The following is a 26,118-nucleotide window of genomic DNA, read 5'->3' as shown; positions in this document are numbered from 1 at the left end:
TCTCATTCTTTGCATTCCCCATCCTACCTAACTTGGCAGAAAATTAGTCCTATGCAATGAATACTGGGAAGCCTATGTAACGTATCTAACCAAAAGAATCTTACTCTAAAGAGGCCAAAAGGCCTGGTGCCAAGTCAAACCACAACAGGATCAAGTGCTACCTGTATCTCCTCGATCGAGCAACACCAAGGAGCCAGAGGAGCCTTCAAGTAAACCACTGAGACATTCTAATGTTTCTGGAGCAGCCAGATTAATCTCATCCAACAAGACCCACTCTCCTTTCTTTATGGCTTGAGCTAGCGTACCCTAAAAAACAATAAAGTAAAATGTTAAAAATCCATTTCAAATAAAAGTACACTCAACAAGAGCAGTTGTTTAAGCACGGTTAGAAATAAGAGGCAAGGGCAAACCTCTTGCATTTGATGAGCTTTCACCCTAAACACCAAATGGCTGCCAGCTTGTTGTCAGAGCCAAGGCCAAATTTAACCTTTTTTTAAATGTCCAGAAGGGTCAAGGGAATATCTTTGAGCCTAACAGAGAGATGCAACAAAATAAATCATCTCAGGAGATAGATGGTGAGGTAACTGGTAACTTATAATGTATTCAGATGTTTATAGTGTCCAAATTGTTATTAAAAGCACCCAAAATAAATATAGGGTCAGTATACTGACAAGTATACAAAGTGAAATAAATGACTATATCAAGAAGGTATAGCGGTTGTAATACACAGCCTTTCACATTTGTTAAAGAATATCAAAATAAATCTTTTCATCTCTACTGATTTATCTTTTCAAGTTCTATTTCCAAGAACACTGAAAAATTGATATTAAAATCTACTCAGCTGACAGAACATCAAAAATTGAGCTGTTTTATTATTAAATGGCTTTGTATTTTTGTTTTCAGGATGATCCTAATAGAATTTTCTATAAATTTAACTGAACACAATAAAACAGAACAAATGTATTGAACTCTATTTTAATGCCAAATCATTAAATAGGTATAAACCCTATTTTGAAAGCACTTGACATCCTAATTGCTTATTTTAGAAATAAATCCTATTAAGATTAAGCACTGATGGGGGCGCCTGGGTGGCTTAGTCGGTTAAGCGTCCGACTTTCGCTTAAGTCATGATCTCGTGGTTCGTGGGTTCGAGCCCCGCGTCAGGCTCTGTGCTGACTGCCAGCTCAGAGCCTGGAGCTTGTTTCAGTCTGTGACTCCCTCTCTCTCTGACCCTCCCCTGCTCACACTCTCTCTCTCCTAGAAATAAATAAAAAATATTTAAAAAAAAAAAAAAGATTAAGCACTGATGACCAAGATTTCCCATACTAACGGACATACGAGTGAATTACTTGCTCTCTCACCAAAACATCAAATAAGATTCCTACTTCTTTTTAGGGTGTGGTCTCAAGTATGCCACAAAAGAAGAATTTAAAAAGCTTCCATCATGAAAATTTAATTAAGTTGATCTTTCCCACAAGGCCACAGGACAGAAAACAGTAGAGCTACTCATTTACTGGAATAGAAAGTAAGGCCTGAAGTGAACAGACTCAAATCTCCTGCCCAAAGGCCCCCGCCATGAAACAGAGGTCACTAGTTGTCCTCAATTGCAACTTTAAAAATAATGGTGCTTATCAAGACCTTACAATTTCCATTAAGGACATTTTTCAGATATCTACCACCAATGTATTCTTAGTGTTTATTAAGTTTTAAACAGCAAGCACTAAAAATATCAGTAGTAACAGTACTCTGTCTAAACTTGCATTTTGCATCAAATCAACATTCCCTTAACCTAAGTAGCCAGCAGAAGCAAAATACCTCTACGAAAGCAAACAACAGGGCATTTTCAGTCATTTTCATCTGTTGCTGAGCATGGCTGAGTCTAAGACCAAATGCTTCCCATTTCTCTTTTAGGAGTAACCCTAGAAAAGAATAAAGACAAGAGTTTAACATGTATTTTAGGTTGTAACACATTTAACTTAAACACACACACACAAAACAAGCAAAATTCACACAAAAATCAAACATCTTAGATGTATAAAAAAGTAAGTCCTAACACTTGTATAATGCTCTGTGCCACCCACTATACTAATTAGTTCATTTATATGCATGTATATTATTAGTTAACTCTTTTACACCACACAACAATCCTTTGAAGTAGGTACCCTTACTCCCCCCCTTTTAGGAATAAGGAAGCACAGAGAAGATAACTACGCTACCAAAGCCCTTTAGTTGTAGAATTCAGCTTTTTGGAAGAACTTATTTTCTAAAGAAATACAATTTATTGACCAATAAGTGGTACTTGTACATCAACATCACCAACCATGTTTTTATGGAAATCATGCCTAGACTCAGAGGAGCAGGAATACTTCAGAATAAGTCCTTTTTGCCCCTAAGTCCTAGAAAGCTCCAAGTTGTATTGCTTCATTCTTCCCCAACTCCTCTCCTAATTCTGTAACTGAACCCAAAAGTTGTCTGCCTGGTACACAGCAAAGCTAATCACAGAGCAAGGATGCATTTAAGAGGCAGCCAAATGAGGAGACTCAGGAACGCTAGCATCAAATACACAACCCCAAAGAAAGAGTCATGGATATCTAAAGGCAAACGAAAACAGATGTGGGTAAAAAGTTGGATCTGTGGTTATCAGTTTGCAGCTGCACTTATCATTAGTTCCATTAACCCTTTGGTTACCAGTTTCAATCCCCAATGTATTCTGATCATGCTTCATTCCTGAGGGAATTGGGAGGACGACAGCTCTAGCTACTTCCTGCTGAGAACAGGGTGCAGTTTCACGGTTTGAGGAATCAAACAACTTCAGAATTTCTTGGAAATATTCCCTGGTACTTAGCTTGACATGTACATTCTGCTTGACCAAACTAGTAGTTTCTTCTTTGGCTGTTTCTGAGCAACATAGGAAAGCTGACATATCCAGCAACCCAACAAGCCACGAGACACAGCTAAAGTCCTTTATCTTCATCATGCCAAATGAACTTCATCAAGAATAAGGGGCTTTACAATTTGATAAAGAGCTGCATCCCCAATGCTCTTTCTTATCACTACATCCCATTTTTCTGCTGTGGCTGACAACTGTATTATATCATCAACCAGTTCTTTCACAGTGATGCTCTAAGGTTCTCAGCTCTAAGGTTTGCTGTATTTGTCACTGGTGTTGGAATCAGTCTCCAACACAACTGAATGGATTCTACTGAATTTCCTCATTCCTTTATAAAAAAATTTTTTTAATGTTTTATTTATTTCTGAGAGATAGAGACACTGTGAGCAGGGGAGGGTCAGAGAGAGAGGGAGACACAGAATACGAAACAGGCTCCAGGCTCTGAGCTGGATGTCAGCACAGAGCCCGATGTCTCATTCCTTTAAAAGACAGCTACCTGATCTAAGTCTTGGATATAAACTTGGTTTTTCCTCAAAGCCAACTGGCATTACATAATGGTAGGGGTTGGCCTGTGACACCAATGACGCAGTAAGTAGGCGAATGCAGGAAATATTTAACTGTGGAGAAGAATATTCTCATTAGGTAGCAGGTGGGTCCTGGAGGGCTAACACAGCATCGCCCACACTGACAAGGTGGGTTCAACCTCAGTGGCCCCATCTGGGTACACGCATATGGTCTGTTTTTCTGCATGTCCATATTCAGATCCTTCTGCAGGTAAAAAAGCAGGAAATCTGGCCATTATCTTTTCCTCTATTAGAGACACACCTAATCTTACAGTGGCATTTCAAGCATGTACAAAAACCTTCACCTGGTGTCCAGCCTTTATTGCTTGTGGATTCCACCTGCTATAAAGTATACAGCAAAACAGCAAAGCCAGAATAATCACCCAAAGTAATTACCCAAAGTAACCACACTCATCTGTTAGTCTGTCTCCTAAAAAATACCTTAAGGGGCGCCTGGGTGGCTTAGTCAGTTAAGCGTCCGACTTTCACTTAGGTCATGATCTCGCGGTTCGCGGGTTCGAGCCCCGCGTCAGGCTCTGTGCTGACTGCCAGCTCAGAGCCTGGAGCCTATTTCAGAGTCTGTGTCTCCCTCTCTCTCTGACCCTCCCCTGCTTGCTCTGTCTCTCACTCTCTCTCCTAGAAATAAATAAAAATATTAAAAAAAAAAAAAAAAAAACCTTAAGATCTGTTGGGGCTCACAAGAATAGTTAGCAAAATTTTGTTCCAAAGATGGTGAGTGAAATCAGTGCTCAAGGTGTGTCGCCATCCAAGGTGTCAGTGATCCTGGCTCTTCTGTTCTTTATCTTTTTTTTCCTCCAGGGTCAAAAGTCCCCTTCCCTTCCAACTAGCCCCATGAGCATGTAATAAGGAAAGGGCTTCAGCTTTGTTGAAGGATTACCACAGTATAGTCAAAGTCCTTGTATACCATTACAAATTAACACTTTTGGGGTGCCTGGGTAGCACAGTGGGTTAAGCATCCAACTTTGGCTCAAGTTATAATGAGTTTGAGCCCTGCATCAGGCTCTGCACTGTCAGCACAGAGCCCACTTCAGATCCTCTGTACCCGCCCCCTCACACCAAAAATAAATTTAAAAAATGTAACGTTCTCCACTTTTGACAAGTTTTTGTTTGTTAGAAAAACACTGCAATTCAATATTGTTTCTTCTTGGCCTGAGTTTAACTGTTCTCCCCCTAGATACAAAGTTTGTTCCAGATCTTATAAACCAGTCTTAGTCTTGAGAACAGGTCAGTTCTGTTTAACAGTTGTCTCAGCTCAGGCGGCAGTCCCACAGGTGGGCTGTGAGTTAGGCCTGATAAGGCTAAGAACACTACAAGTAAGGTATCAAGCTTATTATTCCTATGGGGTTTTATTGGCTCCAAAAAGTCAACCTAGATCCTTAAAGCTAGGTGGTCACATTTGAGTCTATGCATTTTGCACTCAAATATGACATTCCAGGCAAAGCCTTGATAATATAACCAATGTTTCCAGTGGTATCCTGTTACAAGAAGAACAAATTCTTAGAGAACTTATGCTAATAATTATAACTGCCATGAAAATATAAGAATATTCACCGAGAATTTCTGAATTCTGGAGGAATCGGGTAGGGGAAAAATGAATGTTTCATATATGTTTACAAAGGAATACTGTATTAAATTTCTCCCAGTCACAGCTTAAAAGAAGAACTTTCCTTAAACCTGAAGAGCAAACATTAGAGAGCCAGCAATGTTTCAAACAAACTCATAAAAAATAAATAAATAAATAAAACCATTTTTCTCAATTCTTTTAGTCCCATGTTATTCTGCTTGAATCCAGTTTTTTCATTAGTTCCAAAAATTTATACCTAGTTCAGTTTTATGATGTTAAAGATATTTGTCAAAAGTCCCTTCCATGAATTGCCTTAAAGGTGAAATGTATTTGCAAGATCATCAGAGTAAAATAACTATAAAAGACAAAAAGACCAAAAAATGGCCACAGTTACAGATCTGATGGGAGTTCATTATAATGCAGCTGACAAGGAAATTTGTCAGCATTTCAATAATTAGAATTACAAGTGATCACATAATAACATCTTATAACCTCAGAAGGTTTATCATCACTTATTTGACAATGCTTCCCATGTAATTTGACATACCAAATGAATAAGCCTAATCAGTTAAAAAAAAAAAAATTCACTGAGAAACTGAATTTCGGAAAGTTTGTCAGAAATATCAGAAAGTTTTAAAGCATATGCCAAAATAGGATTATAAGTCATTACAAAACTTAGTATGTAATTATCTATTTAGCCAAGGCAGCAATAAGAGATTCTAAAGGCAAATACAGAAAGTTACAGATTTGATTAGCAACACTTAAGTCTTTTAATATTGAGAAGATTCAACATTCTTAAATAATCCAGGACCTAATAGAGACAAAACATAGAAACTTTGTTTTTCTAAGCAGATTGCATTAATAAAGAAAAATCTTTGTTTATAATTTCTTATTAGAACAATAATCTAAGGAAACTGTCATTTTAACAGAAAAATCTAATTCCAGTTTTATGCCAATACAGTTCTGATATTAAAATTTACTCATTCAAACAAGATTAATTATTTTAAATGTATGCAGTCCCTCTTTTTTTCTGTCATCTCTCATGTTGATATATACTTACTGGGACAAGGACATCTAGGGCATTGCATGAATCTGATCTCTTGTGGTACATGCGGCGAGGTGCTAACCAAGAATCTCCATCAGAAATGAAGGGCTTTCAGGGCACCTGGGGGGCTCAGTTGGTTGACCATCCAGCTCAGGTCATGATCTTAGGGTCTTGAGATTGAGCCCCTGGGTGGATTCTGTGCTGGGGGCATGGAGCCTGCTTAAGATGCTCTCTTTCTCTTTCTCTCTCATCCCCCTCCCCCCTCTCCTACTTGCAATGGTGGAAGGAAGGAAGGAAGGAAGGAAGGAAGGAAGGAAGGAAGGAAGGAAGGAAGGAAGGAAGGAAGGAAAAATGAAAGGCTCTCATTCCTCAACTCTCAGACACCATCAGTGACTGCCTGGACTGAAGACAGCTGCTTTGCCAAAGGCATACCCTCTTACCAGGTGGTCACTTCCAATGACTATTATAGAAGTCCAGCCCCAATTTAGGATGGTTCTGAAGGATAATCCAACTTTTGGAACTCCTCAGAGAATCAGCTACAGCTTCTGTTGATATTGTGTCACTGCTCAACTTCTGCTTAATCTTGCTATCTTACTCCTTTCTCTTACCCAGGTGTAGACTACTCCCTAATAAACTATACATACTAATATCCATAATTGGGTCTCCTGGGTGGCTCAGTCAGTTGAGCATCCAACTCTTCATTTTTTTTCAGTTCAGTTCATGATCCCAGGGTCACGGGATCAAGCTCCATGTCAGGTTCCATGTTGAGTGAGGAAGGAACCTGCTTGGGATTTTCTCTCTCTCCCTCTGCCCCCTCCCCTTCTCCCCTGCATACACACACTCTTTAAAACACAAAAAACAAAAAACTAATACCATTAATCTTAGTGCTTACCATGCACACAAATTCCTTTCCAAAGATTCTCTTCTCACAAACCTAGAACTTTCCTTTTAACATACACATTTTGTCCTAAATTTTTCCTCTTTAACCAGTGTCACTTTCCTTGTATATATGAATTGCTTCCCTTATCATTTCCAGTAATTCTAATTATATGTATTAGATTTCTTAACTCTTAAAAATCTTAAGTTTCTAGTGAAAACTAACTAGTAACTAATTGTAAACTGTTTGTTGTACTGGCATTCTTTAGACTAGTAAACTTACGACTACATTTAAGAATTTTAGAAATGGGGGCGCCTGGGTGGCTCAATAGGTTAAGCGTCCGACTTCGGCTCAGGTCAGATCTCAGGATTCGTGGGTTCGAGCCCCACATCAGGCTCTGTGCTAACAGCTTAGAGCCTGTAGCCTGTTTCAGATTCTGTGTCTCCCTCTCTCTCTGACCCTTCTCCACTCATGCTCTGTCTCTGTCTCAAAAATAAACTATAAAAACACTTTTTTTAAAAAAGAATTTTAGAAATGTATGCCTTATCTCAGTGTAGCATAAGACATGTTTACTAATAAACCCAAATATTTTTAGTTTCTCTGTAACAGGACACCATAAGCTGATAAAACTATGTTTAGTAATTAATGTCTTCTTAACTAGAAATGATACAAATATTTAATTAATTTACTTAACCCATCATTTAACTTTGTAAAACTTTAAAGTTTTAGGTTACCAAAGATTTTGAAAGCTACTTAAAAGATTACCTATAAAACCTTTTCTTAAAAATGTTTATTCATTTTTGAGACACAGAGAGAGAGGGAGAGAGAGAATATAAGAGGGAAAGGGGCAAAGAGAGAGGGAGACACAGAACCTGAAATAGGCTCCAAGCTTTGAGCTGTCAGCACAGAGCCCGACACGGGGCTTGTACACATAAACCACGAGATCATGACCTGAGCTGAAGTCGGACGCTTAACCAACTGAACCACCCAGGCACACCAACCTACAAACCTTTTTATCTTATTTATATCTGTTCCTTTTTTCTTAATAGTTATGTCTATATTACCCATAAAACCTTTAGAAGAAAGTCATTCTCCCAAGCAACATATATTTTAAAACATTCTTTGTGTATTAACTAATTGACCTAAGTAAATCCAAGCAGAAAAAATTAATGCTGTTAATTCTAAAGACATGTCTATTAAACCAACAACCTTAAATTAGCTTTCATCCCAAATTTTTTTTCAGGTCATGTAAATTTGAAAAATTTAGGTTTCTGAGTTTTAGAATGTCCAATGCTTACAAGCACTGGTCTTTAAACCACTTAAATAGTACTCCTTTAAAATAAAAAATAGTACTGCTTTACAAACTAATTTTAGCAATACTATCCAAAGGTGGAGAAAATATCTCATATTTACAACAAACATTAACACATACAAAGACATAAGATGCAAACAAAATCTTACAGAATAAATCCAATTGCAAAATGGTATTATAATTTATGGATTCATTAATTGGTCATTGTCATCTGGAGTCTAATGAATATTATGACCAAGCAGTGTTGCAAAGAAGATCACCTTTTTCCTTTCATAGGTTTGTAACTAAACACTGCCCAGTTTTGAAGAATATAACCCAAATGGCTGCATTCAGGAATCAAACTGTCATTTCCCATTTTCCAATTAATTTGCAGCTGATTTTACCCAAAGATCCCAAAAGCAGCAGCAACAAACCAAATGAATAAAGCCCAAAGTACCTCTGTGACCATTGGTTCTTCCCCTAAAAGTCGGGGCTTCACCAATTGAACCAAATGGCTTCCTAGTCAACCTTTCCTAATCAAGCAAAGGAAGGATGCAAAGAGAGCCAAACTAAATGGAAGAAATAACCTCACCAAGACATGTCTGCCCAAACTAAACACCATTTCCTGGCCACAAGAGCTAACTTAAGCACTGAGAGCTAGCAGTGTCCAGTCAGGGCAGGGAGTGTCATCCTTAGGGAAAAGCCTAGGCAGCTACTTAGACTTTCCACTAGATTCTTGTTGTTGGCTGGAAACTCATGAAACACTGGCAAAAAGCTCCTGGCTGGCCCACCAAATTTATAACCAAACTCCAGTTCATGTGCTCAATACACAGCAAAGCCATTTAAGATGCTGATTATGTAGCATCGAAAGGCTTTACTCGAAAGGCAGCCACGGGGTGCCTGGCTGGCTGTCGTAGAGCACACAACTCTTGATGTCAGGGTTGTAGGTTTGAGCCCCACTTTGGGTGCAGACATTACTTAAAAATAAAATCTTAGAAAACAAAAAACAAAAACAGAGGCAGCCAAACAAAGGGATGGGAGAGCAAGCCTCACATCTGCCTCCCTGAAGGAGAAGAGTCAGAAAAAACACTACAGCCTGGTTTATTAGTCTGTAGCTTTAATACCGTAGGGTTAGTTCCATTAACCCTCTGGTCACTGGTTTCAATTCTGCTAATGAAGCCGCAGCCTCATGGCCTCCCACTAGCAGTATGGGACCTGTTCTTACCAGTTTCACTCTCTTTTCCATCCTTGTTGACGGCCGACTTGTGCACATGCTGCATTAGTCTGAGGAGATCATGCCACCGTTTTTGTCTGTAACAGGTCTGAATGTGCCCTAAGAATGTAAAGTTTTGCTTCTTGGAAAATGTCTGGGCAAAGAGTTCTTCAAATGCCTCCCGTAAGGGCAGCCAAATAAGTTTATGGTCCACTGGTTTGTAACTGAAACAAAAGGTAAATGTAATTTCCAAACTTCTGAAGCTACTAGAAATTAGAAATCATGTCTCAGAAAATAGGAATAGGTTCAAGACTTCATTTAATCAAAATCAGAAATAATATCAAAATACTTTAAAAATCCATGTTAAAGCTTTGGGGATGACTGGGTGGCTCAGCTGGTTGAGCACCCAACTCCTGAGCCCCACGTGAGGCTCTGCCTCAAGCGTGGAATCTACTTGGGATTCTCTCTCTCTCCCTCTGCCCTTCTACCCTGCTCATACTCTTGCTCTCTCTATATGTGACATAACAATCTATGTTAAAGTTTTAAATCGTAATCTATTTTCTCCATTCTAAATGTCTAGAGTCTACACTGAAGGTAAAAACAATATTATGAAAAGAATTCAAAATTCCTAGTTGGGCAGTGAGGCATGTCACTTATTTTACTAACATGTTTAAATAAACATCATGTATAGAACTAATGATAAACCGTATGTTATTAAGTTTGACCAGAAAGTTTTCAGAATATTTTAGAAGAAAATACAAGATATGAAATTAATTAGCTTAAGAAAAGTGAACACAGCTCATGCCTTCTCAACTGATGGAGGAGAGTATTGTTCTCAAAGAGATAAAAACTGGGGGGAAGGGGAGAGCATTTTAACCTTACATGTTGCAATGGCTGCGGCCCTCCAAAGCGTAACATTTTATTTCTTAGTATTTAGACTCTCTCTTATTTAGAACTTCTATGGTTGGGGAGCTAGGAAATTAGTTCATATAAATTATAGTATCTCAGGGGGAAGGGTGAGAATGAACAGTCAAGAAACACTGCTGTAGCTAGAAGTTGCTCAAACATCACTAATTTTTCCTGGAAAACTTCAAATATATAATTTTCCATATCCTAAGATACTAAGAACTATAACTCAAGTACAATGACATAAATTTTACTTCCAAAAAATAACTTGAGAACTGAAACAAAAACTATGTTTCACAACAATCAATTAGAAAACAATTAGAAAACTCATGGACATGATTTACTCCCTGGACTGTGAGAGAGGAACAATGGATAAGTAAAAGCAATGCCCTGATACTGAGCATCTATCAAAGAGTCTGACTGCAGAGAGAAAAAGTATGAGAAGCTCAAACTCATGTACAATTACCAGTAAGCACTAACACATCAGAAAAGACATTTATTTACTCCATTTATTCAACAAAAATTTACTGAGTACCTGTTAGGTGTTAGGTACTGAGTAAATACAAGACCCACAAGGTCCTGCCCCACTTACAATCTAACAAAAGAATATAAAAAGACATCTATAAAATATCAAGTAGTAAGTAAGTGCTATGAATGTAGATAAAGGAGAGTGGGTGAATAAGACACTGGTAATTTAGATATGATAGTCAGAGAGGCTTTGCTAAAGATGAGAATTTAAAGGGAACCCAAAGCAAGCAAGAAAAGGAATTAAGCCAAGCATCTGTGGATGGCAAGAGATGCCACACAGAGAACAGCAAGCACCCAGGTGCAACACGGAAAAGTGTGTGGCTAGAGCTCAACAGCAGAGCCAAAGAAAGGAAATTATGTCAGAGAAGTACCAGTGCTAGATTATGAAGGGTCCTATAGGCCCAAAAAAGTCTTTGGTGTATACTCTAAATGGCCTGAGAAGTCAGTGCAAGGATTTGAGACAGAGCGTAATGCAATCTGATTATACTTTAAAAGGACCATTAACTACTAAACGGAAGAGAGACCGTAGGGAAGTGAAGAGTAGAAGCAAATTCGAGAGACCTACACACTGGACCAAAGCAAAAGATGATGAACACTAGGAATAGTGAAAAGTTAAACAAAACACACGTTTTTTTAAATAAAATTGCTAGTCTTAAACATGATAGTACTAATGGAATCCAAGGCTAACTGAGGCAGCTGCCTGGGTTCACTACAAGCTGCCTGGGTTCAAACACAATCCAGCCATTACCTTGAACTAGGTACTTAATCCCCATGTGCCTCAGTTCTCTGTAAAATGGGATAACAGTCTGTGTCTCATGGTTGTTAAAAAGGCCGAGTGAACACAAACAAAGGACTCCAAATAGAGCCTGGAACATGAGTGCATATAAGAATTAACTATTACAATTATTACACTGTTAACTGGCTTGTCTACTGAATTCATAAAAGAAATAGCTTAATACTACAAATCAGACTAAAAGAAATGTTTACTCATTTAAAGTGGAGCATAGTGGCTGAAACAGTTAAGTCAATATATTTCAAGTGATGAAAAAGATGAGTCAACATATATACACTTCAGAAAAGAAAAAAGTGAACTGCAACTCAATGGGAACCAGTCTGATACCTGGGAGAACATACACTAAGAGTACATATAAAAATTCATTTGAAAATGGATAAAACAAAAGAACACAGCTCTCCAAAACTGTAAAGCATGAAAGAATGTAAAACAGTACATGCTGAATAACTGAAATGATAAAGAAACACTCTTCATTTTGAAGTTAGGATTCCAAGTTTATGAACATGCCCTTCTGCCTTCTCTCCTCTCTGCAGATGTTTCTATGGGTGACAAGGAAAAGAATGCAAGTTGGACTCCTTTCCACTTTTTATTTTTGAGAGACACAGAGCAGGCACATGCTTGTGCACTGGGGAGGGGTAGAGAAAAAGGGAGAGAGAGAAACCAAGCAGGCCCTGTGCTACCAGTGCAGAGGTCAATGCAGGGCTTGATTCCACAAAACGTGAGATGACCTAAGCCGAAACCAAGAGCCTGATGGACACTTAACCAGCTGAACCACCCAGGTGTCCCTGGTGTCCTCTCCATTTCTATGGTATCTTTCATTTTCCTCCCATTTTTCCCCCCTTCATTGCCAACTTCTCCAAGGGTGCTTCCCCTTCTCTATACAGCTGCTTCTCCCTCAGAGGTTGCCCTTCTCAATCTCCTTCCCCACAGTCAATGCTAAGAACCCATGCCCGGGCTTTTGAGATTTAGTCCCAGACTTGTCTCTTTCTGGAATGATTTTACCTGCTTCATCTAAGTACTCTGTGTAGTCCGTATCTATTCTTCGTACAGTCTCATCATAAGCTCTTTCACTCCCAACTCTGTTGGAATTTGGTTTAGTTCTCTATTCACAGGTAATCTGAAGGTCTATGTTCTACCAGAAATATACTATAAAAAGAGTAACGGGGGGAGGAGGGGCAGCAGAGGGCACCTGGGTGGCTCAGCTAAATGTCTGACTTTGGCTCAAGTTATGATCTCATGGGTTCATGATTTTAAGCTCCATATCAGGCTCTCTGCTGTCACACNCAAAAATAAACATTTAAAAAAAAAAAAAAGAGTAACAGGAGCACCTGGCTGGCTCAGTTGATGGAGCATGCAACTCTTGATCTTGGGGTTGTAAATTGAAGCCCCATGTTGGGGGCAGAGAATATTTAAAAATACAATTTTAAAAAAAACAAAAACAAACATGATTTAAAAACTAAATGAAGGAGGGGCACCTGGCTGGCTCAGTCAGTAGAACATGCAACTTTTGATCTCAGGGTCATGAGTTCATGCCCCACACTGGCCATGGAGCCTACTTTTAAAAAAAAGTTGGGGGCGGGGCGCCTGGGTGGCTTAGTCGGTTAAGCGTCCGACTTTCGCTTAGGTCATGATCTCGCAGTTCGTGGGTTCGAGCCCCGCGTCGGGCTCTGTGCTGACTGCCAGCTCAGAGCCTGGAGCCTGTTTCAGTCAGTGACTCCCTCCCTCTCTGACCCTCCCCTGCTCACGCTGTCTCTCTCTCTCTCTCCTAGAAATAAATAAAACATTAAAAAAAAATTTTTTTTTTAAGTTGGGGGCACCTGAGTGACTCGGTTGGTTGAATATTCAACTCTTGGACTTTGGCTCAGGTCATGATCTTAAGGTTCATGAGTTCAAGCCCCGTGTCAGGCTCTGCACTGGCAGCACGGAGCCTACTTAAGTTTGCACTTTTTGCCCCTCACGCACTCATGCACATGCACTCTCAGTCTCTCAAAAAAAATTTTTTTTTTAATGTAAATGAAGGAAAAAGACATACCAAGTTAATACTAATCAAAAAATAGGGGGCAATAAGTTTCCCCTCAATAATAACCTTTTAAAAACCAATCTAAAGGATCCAGATTTGGGGCACCTGAGTGGCTCAGTTGGTTAAGCCTCCGACTCTTGATTTCAGCTTTAGGTCATGATCTCACCGCTCATGGGATGGAGCCCCAAGTCAGGCTCTGCACTGAGAGCACAGAGCCTGCCTGAGATTCTCTCTCAGCCCCTCGGCTGCTCTTGCTCTCTCTGCCTCTCTCTCTTTCTCAAAATAAACATACATTAAAAAATAGTAATAATAAAGGATCCAGATTTGCAAACCAAATTAATTAGGTCTATAAATTTCTTATTTTTTACAATTGTATTTGATATATGCAAAATATGTGTAATGTAAATTATAAAGTAGATGAAACTAACCTCACATCCCAAAAATAGAAATATTACCCTTTCTCTATCCCATCTACCTGCCAACTCTTGAATTTTTTTTCTAAGTTTTTATTTAATTTCTAGTTAGTCAACATATATGGTAAAATTGGTTTCAGGTACAGAATTTAGTAATTTATAACTTATATAGAACACCTAGTGCTCAGGATAACAAGTACCCTCCTTAATACCCATCACCCATTTAACCCACCCCCTACCCACCTCCCCCCATGAACCCTCAGTTTGTTATCTATAGTTAAGAGTCTCTTATAGTTTGCTTCCCTCTTCTTTTTCCTTCCCCTGTGTTCATCTGATGTGTTTCTTAACTGAATTTTGTTTTCCACTCCCTTGCCTTTTTAAGTCATTTTTATTCTTTCTATCTTACGTATAAAAATTCATAAGGGAGTCATCCATGCATCTACAATGTAATATATTAAATGATCTGATTTACACCACTTTCCAGTAATACAAAAGTACAGGAAGAAAGGCGTATTTCCAACCATATAAACTGAAGCACATATAAGTTTTCTTTTTGATAAGTGATACTAACCTACTAACAAGAAAAATTGAACATACATTTTTAGCAAGTTAACACTAAAGTAAAATTCCAGTTACCATGTTCTAATTCCAACCTTTTTCTATTATTGTTTATATCAAAGCAAACAAATATGCACCTCTGTACTTGATAAGTTTAAAAATACTTATAAAGAAGAAATTGGGGCGCCTGGGTTCCTTAGTCAGTTAGGCGTCCGACTTTCGCTTAGGTCATGATCTCACGGTTCGTAGGTTCAAGCCCCGCATCGGGCTCTGTGCTGACTGCCAGTTCAGAGCCTGGAGCCTATTTCAGAGTCTGTATCTCCCTCTCTCTCTGACCCTCCCCTGCTCACACTGTCTCTCTCTCTCTCTCCTAGAAATAAATAAAAATATTTAAAAAAAAAAAAAGAAGAAGAAATAGACCTAGTCCGTGTTCAGTTATTATAAGACTAGCCATTTGTGTTAGGAATATGTAACAGAACATTCCTGAAGACATATATAGATACAGAATAAAGAGAGATACGTGGTAGTATAATATTTTGCATATATCAGATACAACTGTAAAGTATACACCTATTTAAGTATAAATTATATTAGTAAGAACACACTGCCAAGTACCTCAATGAGGGAAAGAGGAGATTAAGTATCAATTAACTGACAGAAGTAAACTAAAAACAGGGTAGAAAGATCACTGGGGAACAATTTTTTAAAATGAAAGTAGAATTACAGTATGAAAGATAAACCTCAGCTAATGGATCTGAAGACAATATATATTTAAAAGCATTGATTAACATAATTAATGTTACGTATAGAGGAGAATATAAGTAATGAGTAAGAAAAGAAGGAAGCAGGATTCCAAAGTAGCACTCTAACCACAGTGGGGAGGGATATAAGACAAAGAAAGAGTGAAAATAAAAACTGCTATAATGTGGCCCTCAAAAAAAGAGATAAATAAAAGCTTTCTAGCAGACGCTATAAAGAGCAAAAAGGACAATATATTCTACTTTATGCCTTTAAGGATTTTTTTAAGCAACTGTTTAGAGTTAATGCGATAGAACCCAATATCATTCAACTTAAGGTATGCCAAAAGCATCTATCAGTTTTACAGCCTTCGGCACAAACTAAAATTGTTCATGAAACTAAATATTCAAAAACACTAACAGGGAAGAAGGGCATTTTAATGACCACAGTGGAATCCCATGAGCAACATTTAACCAAGTAGAGAGCTACTTAATGTTTCAAAGATAACTGAACTGCAGGAGAGAATCTAGCTCCGAGGCAGTGTGACTCCAGAACATACACTTTAGATAAATGACAGTACACACAAATATTAATTACATACTTGTTTCCCCTCCCCATTCCAGCATGATCTTTGAGAGGAAAAATCTCAAGCATTCCTTAAAGCTGAGAAACATCTATGCATCCAAGAAGTCCTCAATAAAGTCCAATAAATAACCTACTGGGATGTGGAGTAAGGATGCAAGTCTTTGATCCTTTTTCTAAGACTAATTTTGAGTTTTATAAGAAAACACTATTTGCTCCCTCAAGCAGTACCAGAAAATAATTTTAAAACAAACTTACCCTCCAAGCAAGTCTGCAGTGTCACTTTGTTGATTCATATTGACAACCCTCAAACGGTGGCCTTTTAAAAAGAAAGGGCAAAAGGGTCACTCTGAAAATTTCAACTCTGATTATATCCAGTGTGATCCTTAAAGATGGGTGGACATGGGCACATTTCCTCTGATCCTCTTATTTTACTTTCAGGAATTTTAACCATTCAAAATTTTCACCTAACCCAGAGAGATATACAAGAAGACGCACTGTGTATTATTGCTCTAGCATCAGATAACTGAAAACAACAAAAAAATCCTTCAATATGGGTCTATAAATTAGAAATAAACATCCAATATGGAATATGATTTAGCCATTAGGAGTAAAGCAGTTCTGTTTTTAAAGATATCCAATTTGCTTTTTAACTAAATACAATATATAAGAGTATGATTCCATTTGTTTCAACACAAAACCAAACTTAAATGTTTACATATTTGCAGACATAGATGAGAACAGGAAACAGTTGCAGTGCCTGGGTGGCTCAGTCAGTCGAGTGTCCGTCCAACTCTTGGTTTCAAGCTTAGGTCATGATCTCATGGTTGTGGAATCGAGCCCCGTGTTGGGCTCTGCACTGACACCATGGAGCCTGTTTGGGATTCTCTCTCTAGGTCTCTCTCTGCCCAAACCCAGCTCTCGCTCTCTCTTTCCAAATAAATAAATAAGCTTAAAGACAAATAAATAAACTGGAAAAAGATAATGCTAAGCTGTTAACGGTAGTTATTTCCAAGGGAAAAAATTATATTACTTTCCAAGGAAAAAATTTCCAGTGGTTATTCCCAGGCAATGTGGAGAGGTGGCACTTTTTAAACTCCAATATTGCGGCAGGGAAAAAAATAAATAAAAATAAACTCCAATATTTTTGGGACATTTTATTCAAGGAAAAAAAAAAAAGGCAGTCAGTGTGAAATGTTTATCGTCTGGAGGCAGAGTGTTTCCCCTCTAAGTTACCTGTAATGTGAGCCAAGTACTGGACAGTAGAGGTTTTGCCAGTCCCAGTCTCTCCCACCAGCAATACTGGCTCCCCTTTGCTAACACACACTGCGAGCTGTTCAATTAGAACAGAGGATGGCCTTGTGGGAGCAAACGTGAACTTCTCCCTGGGAAGGGGAAAACAAGAAAGCAGTTAGAGAAGCAGACTACAAATTTCCTTTACTGTTGTTTTGAGAAATCAGGATTTCCAGATTCCATGAAAATGAGAAGATAAGTCACAGTAGCTGTGTTCATGCTATAAACAGATATCCTTGCAACCTAGGAATCACAGAATTCATTCATTCCACAAACATTGAGAATTTATACATCTGGTACTTTACTAAACTCTGGAGAGTCAAAACACCCATACAGTAAGACATTATCTGTACTGGCTATGTCATCTTGGGCAAATTACTTAACCTCTCTTAGCCTTGGTTTCCTCACCTATAAAATTTGGGTTAAGAGTTACTATTTGTAATGGGTTGAACACCTCCCCCAAAATTCATGTCCACCCAGAACCAGTGAATGTGACCTTATTTGGAAAAGAGGGTCTTTGCAGAATAACAAAGTTAAAATCCTATCATAATGGCTTTAAGGGTGAGCCTTAAATCCAATGACTAGTGTCCTTACAAAAAAAGAGACTTAGAAACACAAACACACACAAGAAAGAACATGACAGGGCTATGGAGACAGAGGTGAGAGTGATGCAGCTACAGAAGCAAGGAACACCGAAGACTCCTAGCAGCCATCAGAGGCCAGGAAGAGGCAAAAGCCTTCAGTGGGAAGCGTGTTTCTGCCAACATCCTGATTTCAGACTTTAAGCCTCCAGAACTGTGAGAATAAATGTCTGTTGTTTTAGGCCACCAAGTTTATGGTAATTTGTTATGGCAGCTGTAAGACACTAATTATTAATTCATAAAATTATTTTCACCACAAGAGAACCTATGCAAAGCACTCAGCACAGTGTTAGGCATATAAGTACTTAATAAATGGTAACTAGATCTCAGAATCATGCCAGCCTTCAAGGAATTTACAAACTAACGTTAGGACCTAGCCTAATTTCCAAGTGAGGCTTACTCTGCTAAACACGCTACAATAAATAAAATCAAAAATACGTCTTTGCTAGTCCCAAATCCCTAACAATCCCCCTCACCTCCTTCGCCTACTAACCTCTAATTTCATAGAATACACTTTGGGAAAGCACTGCTTCTTACATTCCAGCAACAGTGGAGAGATCAGCATTCACGCGCATTCTGCTTGGAGACAAGGGGCTAGACTACCCCTTATATCATGTTCCTAACGCCCCAGAGTCTCAGACTAGTTGAGAGTCTATTTACCTCTGTATGTGGACAGCCTCACTTTGTTTCCGTAGAAGGCGCACTCGACCGACTTGCACATCTAACTCATTAATCACAATTTCCGGTTTATAAAGTTGACAGAAGAATTCAGCCTAAGGGAGGGGACAGAGTAAAATTCTGTACAGTCCTTTAATAAAAATTCTGTATACACTTCAAACATTTACTCATGCATGTGGCTTACTGTGCCACTCTAATAAGCCCTTTTAACAAGCATTTTCTGCCTCCAAGGCAAGCGAGTTAGCTTTAATTATGTCCTTTTAAAAATTTCCTAAATTTCTGATTTTTGAAAAATATTGATCATGAATGTTTCCCTGTAATGGGACATTTTACTCATTCAAATAAGTCCATATCTGCCTACATCTAAAGTGAACACACTGACATATTCCAATAGTGAATGGACAGAAAGTTCTACTCCTAAAACTTATGAAAAAGTGACTTTGCTTCAGTTAGGCTTTCCTGTGCTTTAGATTCTAACATAATTCAGGAAACAGTGACTTGAGGGGCGCCTGGGTGGCTCAGCCGGTTAAGCATCCGACTTCGGCTCAGGTCATGATCTCACAGTTCGTGGGTTCGATCCCCGCGTCCGGCTCTGTGCTGATAGCTAGCTCAGAGCCTGGAGCCTGTTTCAGAGTCTGTGTCTCCCTCTCTCTCTGACCCTCCCCTGCTCACGCTGTCTCTCTCTCTCTCTCCGAAATAAATAAAACATTTAAAAAAAAAAAAAAAAAAGGAAACAGTGACTTGAATAAACCGTGGTACATCTGACCATGGCCAAAACACAGAGAAGTCGTGAGAGAGGCTCCAGGATCTCTACCCAGGAGCCATTCTCTCTTATCCTTGTTGCTAGTCCTAAGAACCCAGATTTTGTTTTAGATTTGGGCAGGGATGGAAGGGGCAGCACAATGTTCAGGGAAAATGAATCTTGTCTTCAACCAAAAGGGATAAATAATGATCAATATAAGCTCACTGAGGCAGCTTCATTTCTTTTACCTACTGTAATTATTACTTAGGCCCCTTTCAGTAGGTGTTCTATCACCTGCAGCCAAAACCATCCCAACAGTTTCAGCATCTCTCTTTCATTTCTTGACATAAAGCTCTTTTAACTCATCATTCATTTGGGAATCCCAGCTATCTGCCATGAGACAGGCCTCAGATACGTTTCTGGCTACCATCACCACTGCTAAAAAGCTCTCTACTCCAGAGGCACCTGGGTGGCTCAGTCGGTTAAGCATCCAACTTTGGCGCAGGTCATGATCTCACGGTTCGTGGGTTTGAGCCCCACATCAGGCTCTGTGCTGATAGCTAGCTCAGAGCCTGGAGCCTGCTTCGGATTCTGTGTCTCCTCTCTGACCTTCCCCTGCTCATGCTGTCTCTCTCTCTCTCAGAAATAAATAAAAAAGCATTTAAAATTTTTTTTAAATAAATAAATAAAAAATAAAAAGCTCTCTACTCCAAGAATATATTTTTTGAAATAAAGCAAGAATGGCAAAATATTAAAAATGTCAGCAATGAATCTAAGTACTATTCCTTGTACTATTCTTGCTGTCCATTGGTACTATTCTTTTAAACTTTTCTGATGTTTGAAGATATTAATAATGAAAAGGTAGAAAAAATCTTATTGTGCCTAAAACTATAGACAAAGGAGTTACTAAAACAATTCCAGTCCCAAGTCCACAATCTCCAGAACACACTCATTAAAACACTGGAGAAAATAAAGCATGCATGTGATATAAGGTATAATGCAGCTCACTTTAAAAATGTAAAACACATGGAGAATTACTTATTTAGGAGATAGTGAAAGCTTTCTTTCCATGAAAGGGAGCAATGAAACTACCAACTTTCAAAGGAGGTAGTTATTGCAAAGGAGCTGTTCTAGGTAAGAACCAGAGACCAACAATTAAGTAAATATCCCAGCTTCCCTTCAGCAGAGAAGTAAAAATCGCACTACGTACCTTTTTCTTGGAAATGTTCAATTTGCTTCCAATGACTTCTGCCATTTTCAGTTTGCTTGTATGCTTAGAAAGCATTGCTGTGAAACAGTCCAGAGCCTATTAAAATAACCAAGGTCAATACCGACAGACTTTTTAAAATACTATATTAATAACAGAGTGCCATTATCCTGCCCACAAAAAGGAAGAACATAAAATTCAACAGGAACATTTCTGCGAGAGTAACGAGAGTAGAAATAAAGTACCAGCTCTAGAATCAGGACCTTATCATAAAAGATACAAGATACAAACAAATGTGAAGACTTTACTATCAAAATACTGGTTAATTAGAAAAAAATTTTAAAAGGCTCATTTTACAAATTTGACTCTCAAACGGGAAGTAACTCCAAAAGACTAATTTCTAAACTGTAAAGGAAAATTTTGGTGCACAATAAAAAAAAAAAAGAAAGAAAAAAAAACACACTGTCATTACCCTAATCACAGCAACTTCTAATAGGCCAACCAGATATCTGTCTCCTGATATAATGAAATATAAAGTATACATTACCACCAAAAACAGATTCTACCCAAAAAAGTTTCAATTTGAATACATCGAGCATTTGTAAAATTTCCATTTACGGGAAAGATAAGAGATAAAATGACAATGGAAAGGATACCTCGAGTGTGGCAAACAAACAATACATTTGGTTCTACCATCACCAATGTGAAATATCAATAAACTTTATGTAAGTATTTAAAAAGAGAGGAAATTTATCCAGTCCTCGTCCCTAGTATCTGGCAGAGCTTCAAAAACCCTTGGAATTACCAAGAATAAAATGTGTCTTTTATTCATTAGGGCCCCTTCAAGCCAGGCTTGAGTTCATTAAGCTCGACAAGGTAACTCCCTTAGGCAGTTTAAGGGAGGGGCTGGTCTGGTCAGAAAGACCCAGGACTCACTGGAGGAGTATAACCTCTGGGGTGGGAGGAGGGACTAGAGATTGAGCTCCAGCATATGGCCAGTGATGAAAGACCCTAATAAAAGCCTTGGGTGGTTCAGTCAGTTAACCTTCCAACTCTTGATTTCCTCTCAGGTCCTAACCTCAAAGTTCATTGAGATAGAGCCCTGAATAGGGCTCTGAGCTGACAGCAGGGAGCCTGCTTGGGAGTCCCTCTCTGCCCCTCCCCATTCGCAGTCTATCTCTCTAAATATAAATAATATTAAACACACACACAACAACAACAACAATGCTGGACATCCAAAGCTCAGAGAACCTCCTTGTTGGTGGACATTCTGATGAGCCGGGAAGTTAGCACACCCTGACTCCAAAGGAACAAAAGCTCCTGTACTCAGGACCATTAAAACATGGCCCTTTTTGGCTCTTCCATTTGACTATCCTTAGGTTATACCTTTTATGATAAAACTATTACCTCTACTGTAAGTATAGTGCATTCAATGAGTTATGTGGGTTACTGGTCATGAGACTGTTGTGGGAACCCCTGAATCATAGTTGGTAAGTTACAAGTGAGGACAGCCACCAAGACTTGCAGCTGAAGTCTAAAATGAGGGCAGTCTTCTGGAGGACTGAGCCCTTGACCTATAGGGTCTACACTAACTCCAGGTAGTCAGTATCAGAACTGGATTGAATTGTAAAGGCAGTCTCTTCAGCAAGTGGTGCTGGAAAAACTGAACAGCAACATGCAGAAAAATGAACCTGGACCACTTTCTTACACCATACACCAAAAAAAAACTCAGAATGTATGAAAGACCTAAATGTAAGACAGGAAGCCATTAAAATCCTCGAGGAGAAAGCAGGCAAAAACCTCTTTGACCTCAGTCGCAGAAACTTCTTACTAAACACGTCTCCAGAGGCAAGGGAAACAAAAGCAAAAATGAACTATTGGGACCCCATCAAAATAAAACACTTCTGCACAGTGAAGGAAACAATCAACAAAACTAAAAGGCAACTGATGGAATGGGAGAGATATTTGCAAATGACATCAGATAAAGGGTTAGTATCCAAAAGTTATAAAGAACTTACCAAACTCAACACCCAAAAAATAAATAATCCAGTGAAGAAATGAGGAAACAGACATGAATAGATACTTCTCCAAAGAAGACATCCATATGGCCAGCCAACACATGAAAAAATGCTCAACATCACTCATCATCAGGGAAATATAAATCAAAACCACAATGAGATACCACTTCACACCTGTCAGAATGGCTAACATTAACAACTCAGGCAACAACAGATGTTGGCAAGGATGCGGATAAAGAGGATCTCTTTTGCACTGCTGGTGGGAATGCAAACTGTTGCAACCACTCTGGAACACAGTATGGAGGTTCCTCAAAAAGTTAAAAATAGAACTTCCCTACAACCCAGCAATTGCACTACTAGGTATTCATCCAAAGGATACAGATGTGCTGTTTCAAAGGGGTACATGTAACCAATGTTTATAGCAGCACTATTGACAATAGCCAAAGTATGGAAAGAGCCCAAATGTCCACTGATGGATGAATGGATAAAGAAGACGTGGTATATATATATATGCAACGGGTATTACTCAGCAATCAGAAAGAATGAAATCTTGCCATTTGCAACTACGTGGATGGAACTAGAAGGTATTATGCTAAGCAAAATTAGTCAGAGAAAGACAAATATCATAAGACTTCACTCATACGAGGACTTTAAGATACAAAACAAATGTAGGGCGCCTGGGTGGCTCAGTCGGTTAAGCGTCCGAGTTTGGCTCAGGTCAGGATCTCACAGTTCCTGGGTTTGAGCCCTGCGTCAGGCTCTGTGCTGACAGCTAGCTCAGAGCCTGAAGCCTGTTTCGGATTCTATGTCTCCCTCTCTCTCTGACCCTCCCGTGCTCAAGCTGTGTGTGTCTCTCTCTCTCAGAAATAAATAAAACATTAAGATACGAAACAAATGAACATAAGGAAAGGGAAGCAAAAATAATATAAAAACAGGGAGAGGGGAAAACATAAGAGACTCAAATATGGAGAACAAACAGAGGGTTGCTGGAGGGGTTGTGAGAGGGGCGATGGGCTAAATGGGTAAGGGGCATTAAGGAATCTACTGCTGAAATTATTGTTACACTATATGCTAACTAACTTGGATGTAAATTAAAAAAAAATTTTTTTTAAAAAGGAAGAATTGGATTGAATTGGAGAACACTGGCTGGTGACAGCAACGACTGGCACACAGCATTTCAGGGTTTGGCTCACTATAAGCGTGAACTCCATTTGTGGTTTCTTTCTACTCAAACTAACTTTGCCAAACACAATGAAACATTGCAAACCAAACTGGGTCACTATTCTCTTTAATCTTAGCTAACAGAAACCACAACACTTTATAATCAAGACTGGTCAGTGCTTTAAGAGCCAACAGATCTTCAGGCAGTACCATTTTTATTCCAAAGCAGATGGGAATAAATCTCTAAATCTTACTAAATATGGCACAGTTGTAATTCAATAGGGTTTCACTCTCACATAACACATTTCTTCCTCAAGCCCAGTATACAAGGCTATACTTTGCATCCCCCACATAAATTTCTCTGGACAAAGTTAAAAGGCCCTACAAAGGCCAAGTGGAGGGATCAGACAAATACAACTCTATCAGATAGACTCTGAAATCATATCTAGAAATAAATATTGAATGTTTCTTTAAGTAGGCTCCATACCCAACATGGGGCTCAAAATCACTACCCCAATATCAAGAGTCACATGCTATACTGAACCAGCCAGGGACCCCTGAATACTTGCTGGGAGCCACACCGGCCTCGTTGGATGACAGTCACAGCGAGGAAATGGCAGCGTTTGCACAGCTCCTGCCATGAGAAATGAAAACTGGTATCTCCTTCTGTTACTACTGGCTCATGTTGGAAATGAGCCTGCTGGTATTGACCAGGCCTCACAATATTCCAAATCAGACTGACATTCTGTACACAGATACCTCAGAAGTAAAAGTATATTCCTGCCTTTTCAAAAGAGATTTTAGATGAAAGCATCGTGGATGACTGTCAAAAGGCTCTTCCTATGGGCCTTGCAGATCCAAGACTTACATAATAAAGGGGGTTAAGAACACAGGAGTTAAAATTGAGCCTGGGCCCAAGACAATGGGCCTAATTTAGAGTTAAGGAACAGATAAGGGCAGAACATAAGTTAATTCTTATACCTTTGCTAATTGGTGATGTCTGGCAGTCCCCTCCCTAAGGCCTACTTTCCGCAAACACCCTCCCTTACACTGGTGTCTGGTATGAAGACAGATAAGAGTAGCTAAAACATTACCCAAAGACAAAGGCCGACACATTTAGGGCCTCCATGGTGTTTACACCTTCAGCATCAGGTCAAAAAAGTTTCCACAACTTATTTACCAGCTCAAAAACATTTGTCCTCTTGTGAGCCAGAGAGAATGACTCTTAGCCTATCTATACACACCTTAGCCTATGTCCTAATCCTAGCATTAACAACTTAGAACAAATACGTATGTCATCCTGTTTCCCTAAGAACATCCTATTAGTTCCTTAGTTGTAGGATTTATCCAACCTCACTATGATTGGGGTAATTCTGCAGGAATACTTCCGAAAAATATGGAAACCAATTTGACAATAAACTATTTGTAAAAAAAAAAAAGAATACTTCCGAAAAACCTATTCTTGTACACTTTTCAAAGCATCTTATCACAGAGTTTTCCACTGTAAAAATTCCTTTTTCTGATCTCATGTTGTCATTGGACCTTTAAATAAAGACATCAAAACCGACAGGACAGAGATGCCTGCCTGGTGATAAGAAAGAATCTCGGGGCTCTCTCACTGTCTCTCGCCAACACCATGCATCCTTCAGGGACTCCTGCACCGGCTGGAGCAGGTGTCCAGGAAATACTAAACAGTTTAGAAACACTATATTTTACAACATTATTATTACCTGGGAGATTTTCTTTTCTTTACCTTTAATTTCAGTGTCTGTTTTACTCTATCTATGCGTGTTATTAGTGGTAACCTGATTCAAAACCAAACATTTATTATGCTCAATTAGTTTTAAGGCACCATTAGTTTAAACTAGTTAGGAATAACAAACACAAAGAAAAATCCTGATAGCAGCCAAGAGACAGAAAATAACAACGAAAATCAATAGCTTTATCGAGTACAGAGAAAACGAACAGGAAGATTCTATCTTACCTCTTGAAAAATATTTAAAGATGCTGATGAAGACACACTGTCAAAGCTATGGACGATCCTGTTACACCAATTCAGTAGATCCCTTTGGGAGGGGGGAAAAAAAAGGCCAGGAAATAGGCCATAGGTCAAAGACAACAAAGACATCAGAGTTAAATGCAATCTACTTAAGTCTGGGGGCACCAAAGTTTCTCTGTATCTCTGACACTGTGAAAATAGTGTAGGGGAAAGAATAAGTGAGGGGGTCCCACTCCCTGCCCCTACCAGGAACTGATTTATCATTCATTTTACCCCAATCCAGGCCCAAACAAGGTTGAAGGGTGGCCAACAAACTCTCAGATCAAACTGAGGGGAACTGCCCATCCCTAATGATCACTTCTCAAAGGGCAAGTCAA

At 38.9% G+C, this 26,118-nt stretch overlaps 1 protein-coding gene across 2 annotated transcripts in view; it reads right to left on the bottom strand.

Moving 5' to 3' along the window:
• The window catches only part of MDN1 (midasin AAA ATPase 1), a 166,802-nt gene that overhangs the window by 112,688 nt on the left and 27,996 nt on the right, over positions 1 to 26,118 (bottom strand). For both annotated transcript variants that reach the window (XM_077750370.1, XM_077750369.1), the window contains exons 11-18: positions 25,727 to 25,808; positions 20,567 to 20,662; positions 18,597 to 18,709; positions 17,239 to 17,387; positions 16,261 to 16,321; positions 9,477 to 9,688; positions 1,816 to 1,919; positions 162 to 306 (exon numbers count right to left, since the gene is read on the bottom strand). In XM_077750370.1, the coding sequence (XP_077606496.1) occupies positions 162 to 306; positions 1,816 to 1,919; positions 9,477 to 9,688; positions 16,261 to 16,321; positions 17,239 to 17,387; positions 18,597 to 18,709; positions 20,567 to 20,662; positions 25,727 to 25,808 (962 nt within the window). The remainder of the gene's footprint in view (positions 1 to 161; positions 307 to 1,815; positions 1,920 to 9,476; positions 9,689 to 16,260; positions 16,322 to 17,238; positions 17,388 to 18,596; positions 18,710 to 20,566; positions 20,663 to 25,726; positions 25,809 to 26,118) is intronic.

This window comes from Crocuta crocuta, unplaced genomic scaffold (assembly GCF_008692635.1).
Source record: "Crocuta crocuta isolate KB4526 unplaced genomic scaffold, BGI_CrCroc_1.0 scaffold9, whole genome shotgun sequence".
In the NCBI taxonomy this organism is placed as follows: domain Eukaryota; kingdom Metazoa; phylum Chordata; class Mammalia; order Carnivora; family Hyaenidae; genus Crocuta; species Crocuta crocuta.
Note: the sequence above shows the minus strand (reverse complement) of the source record. Positions and strands in the feature narration are given on the sequence as shown.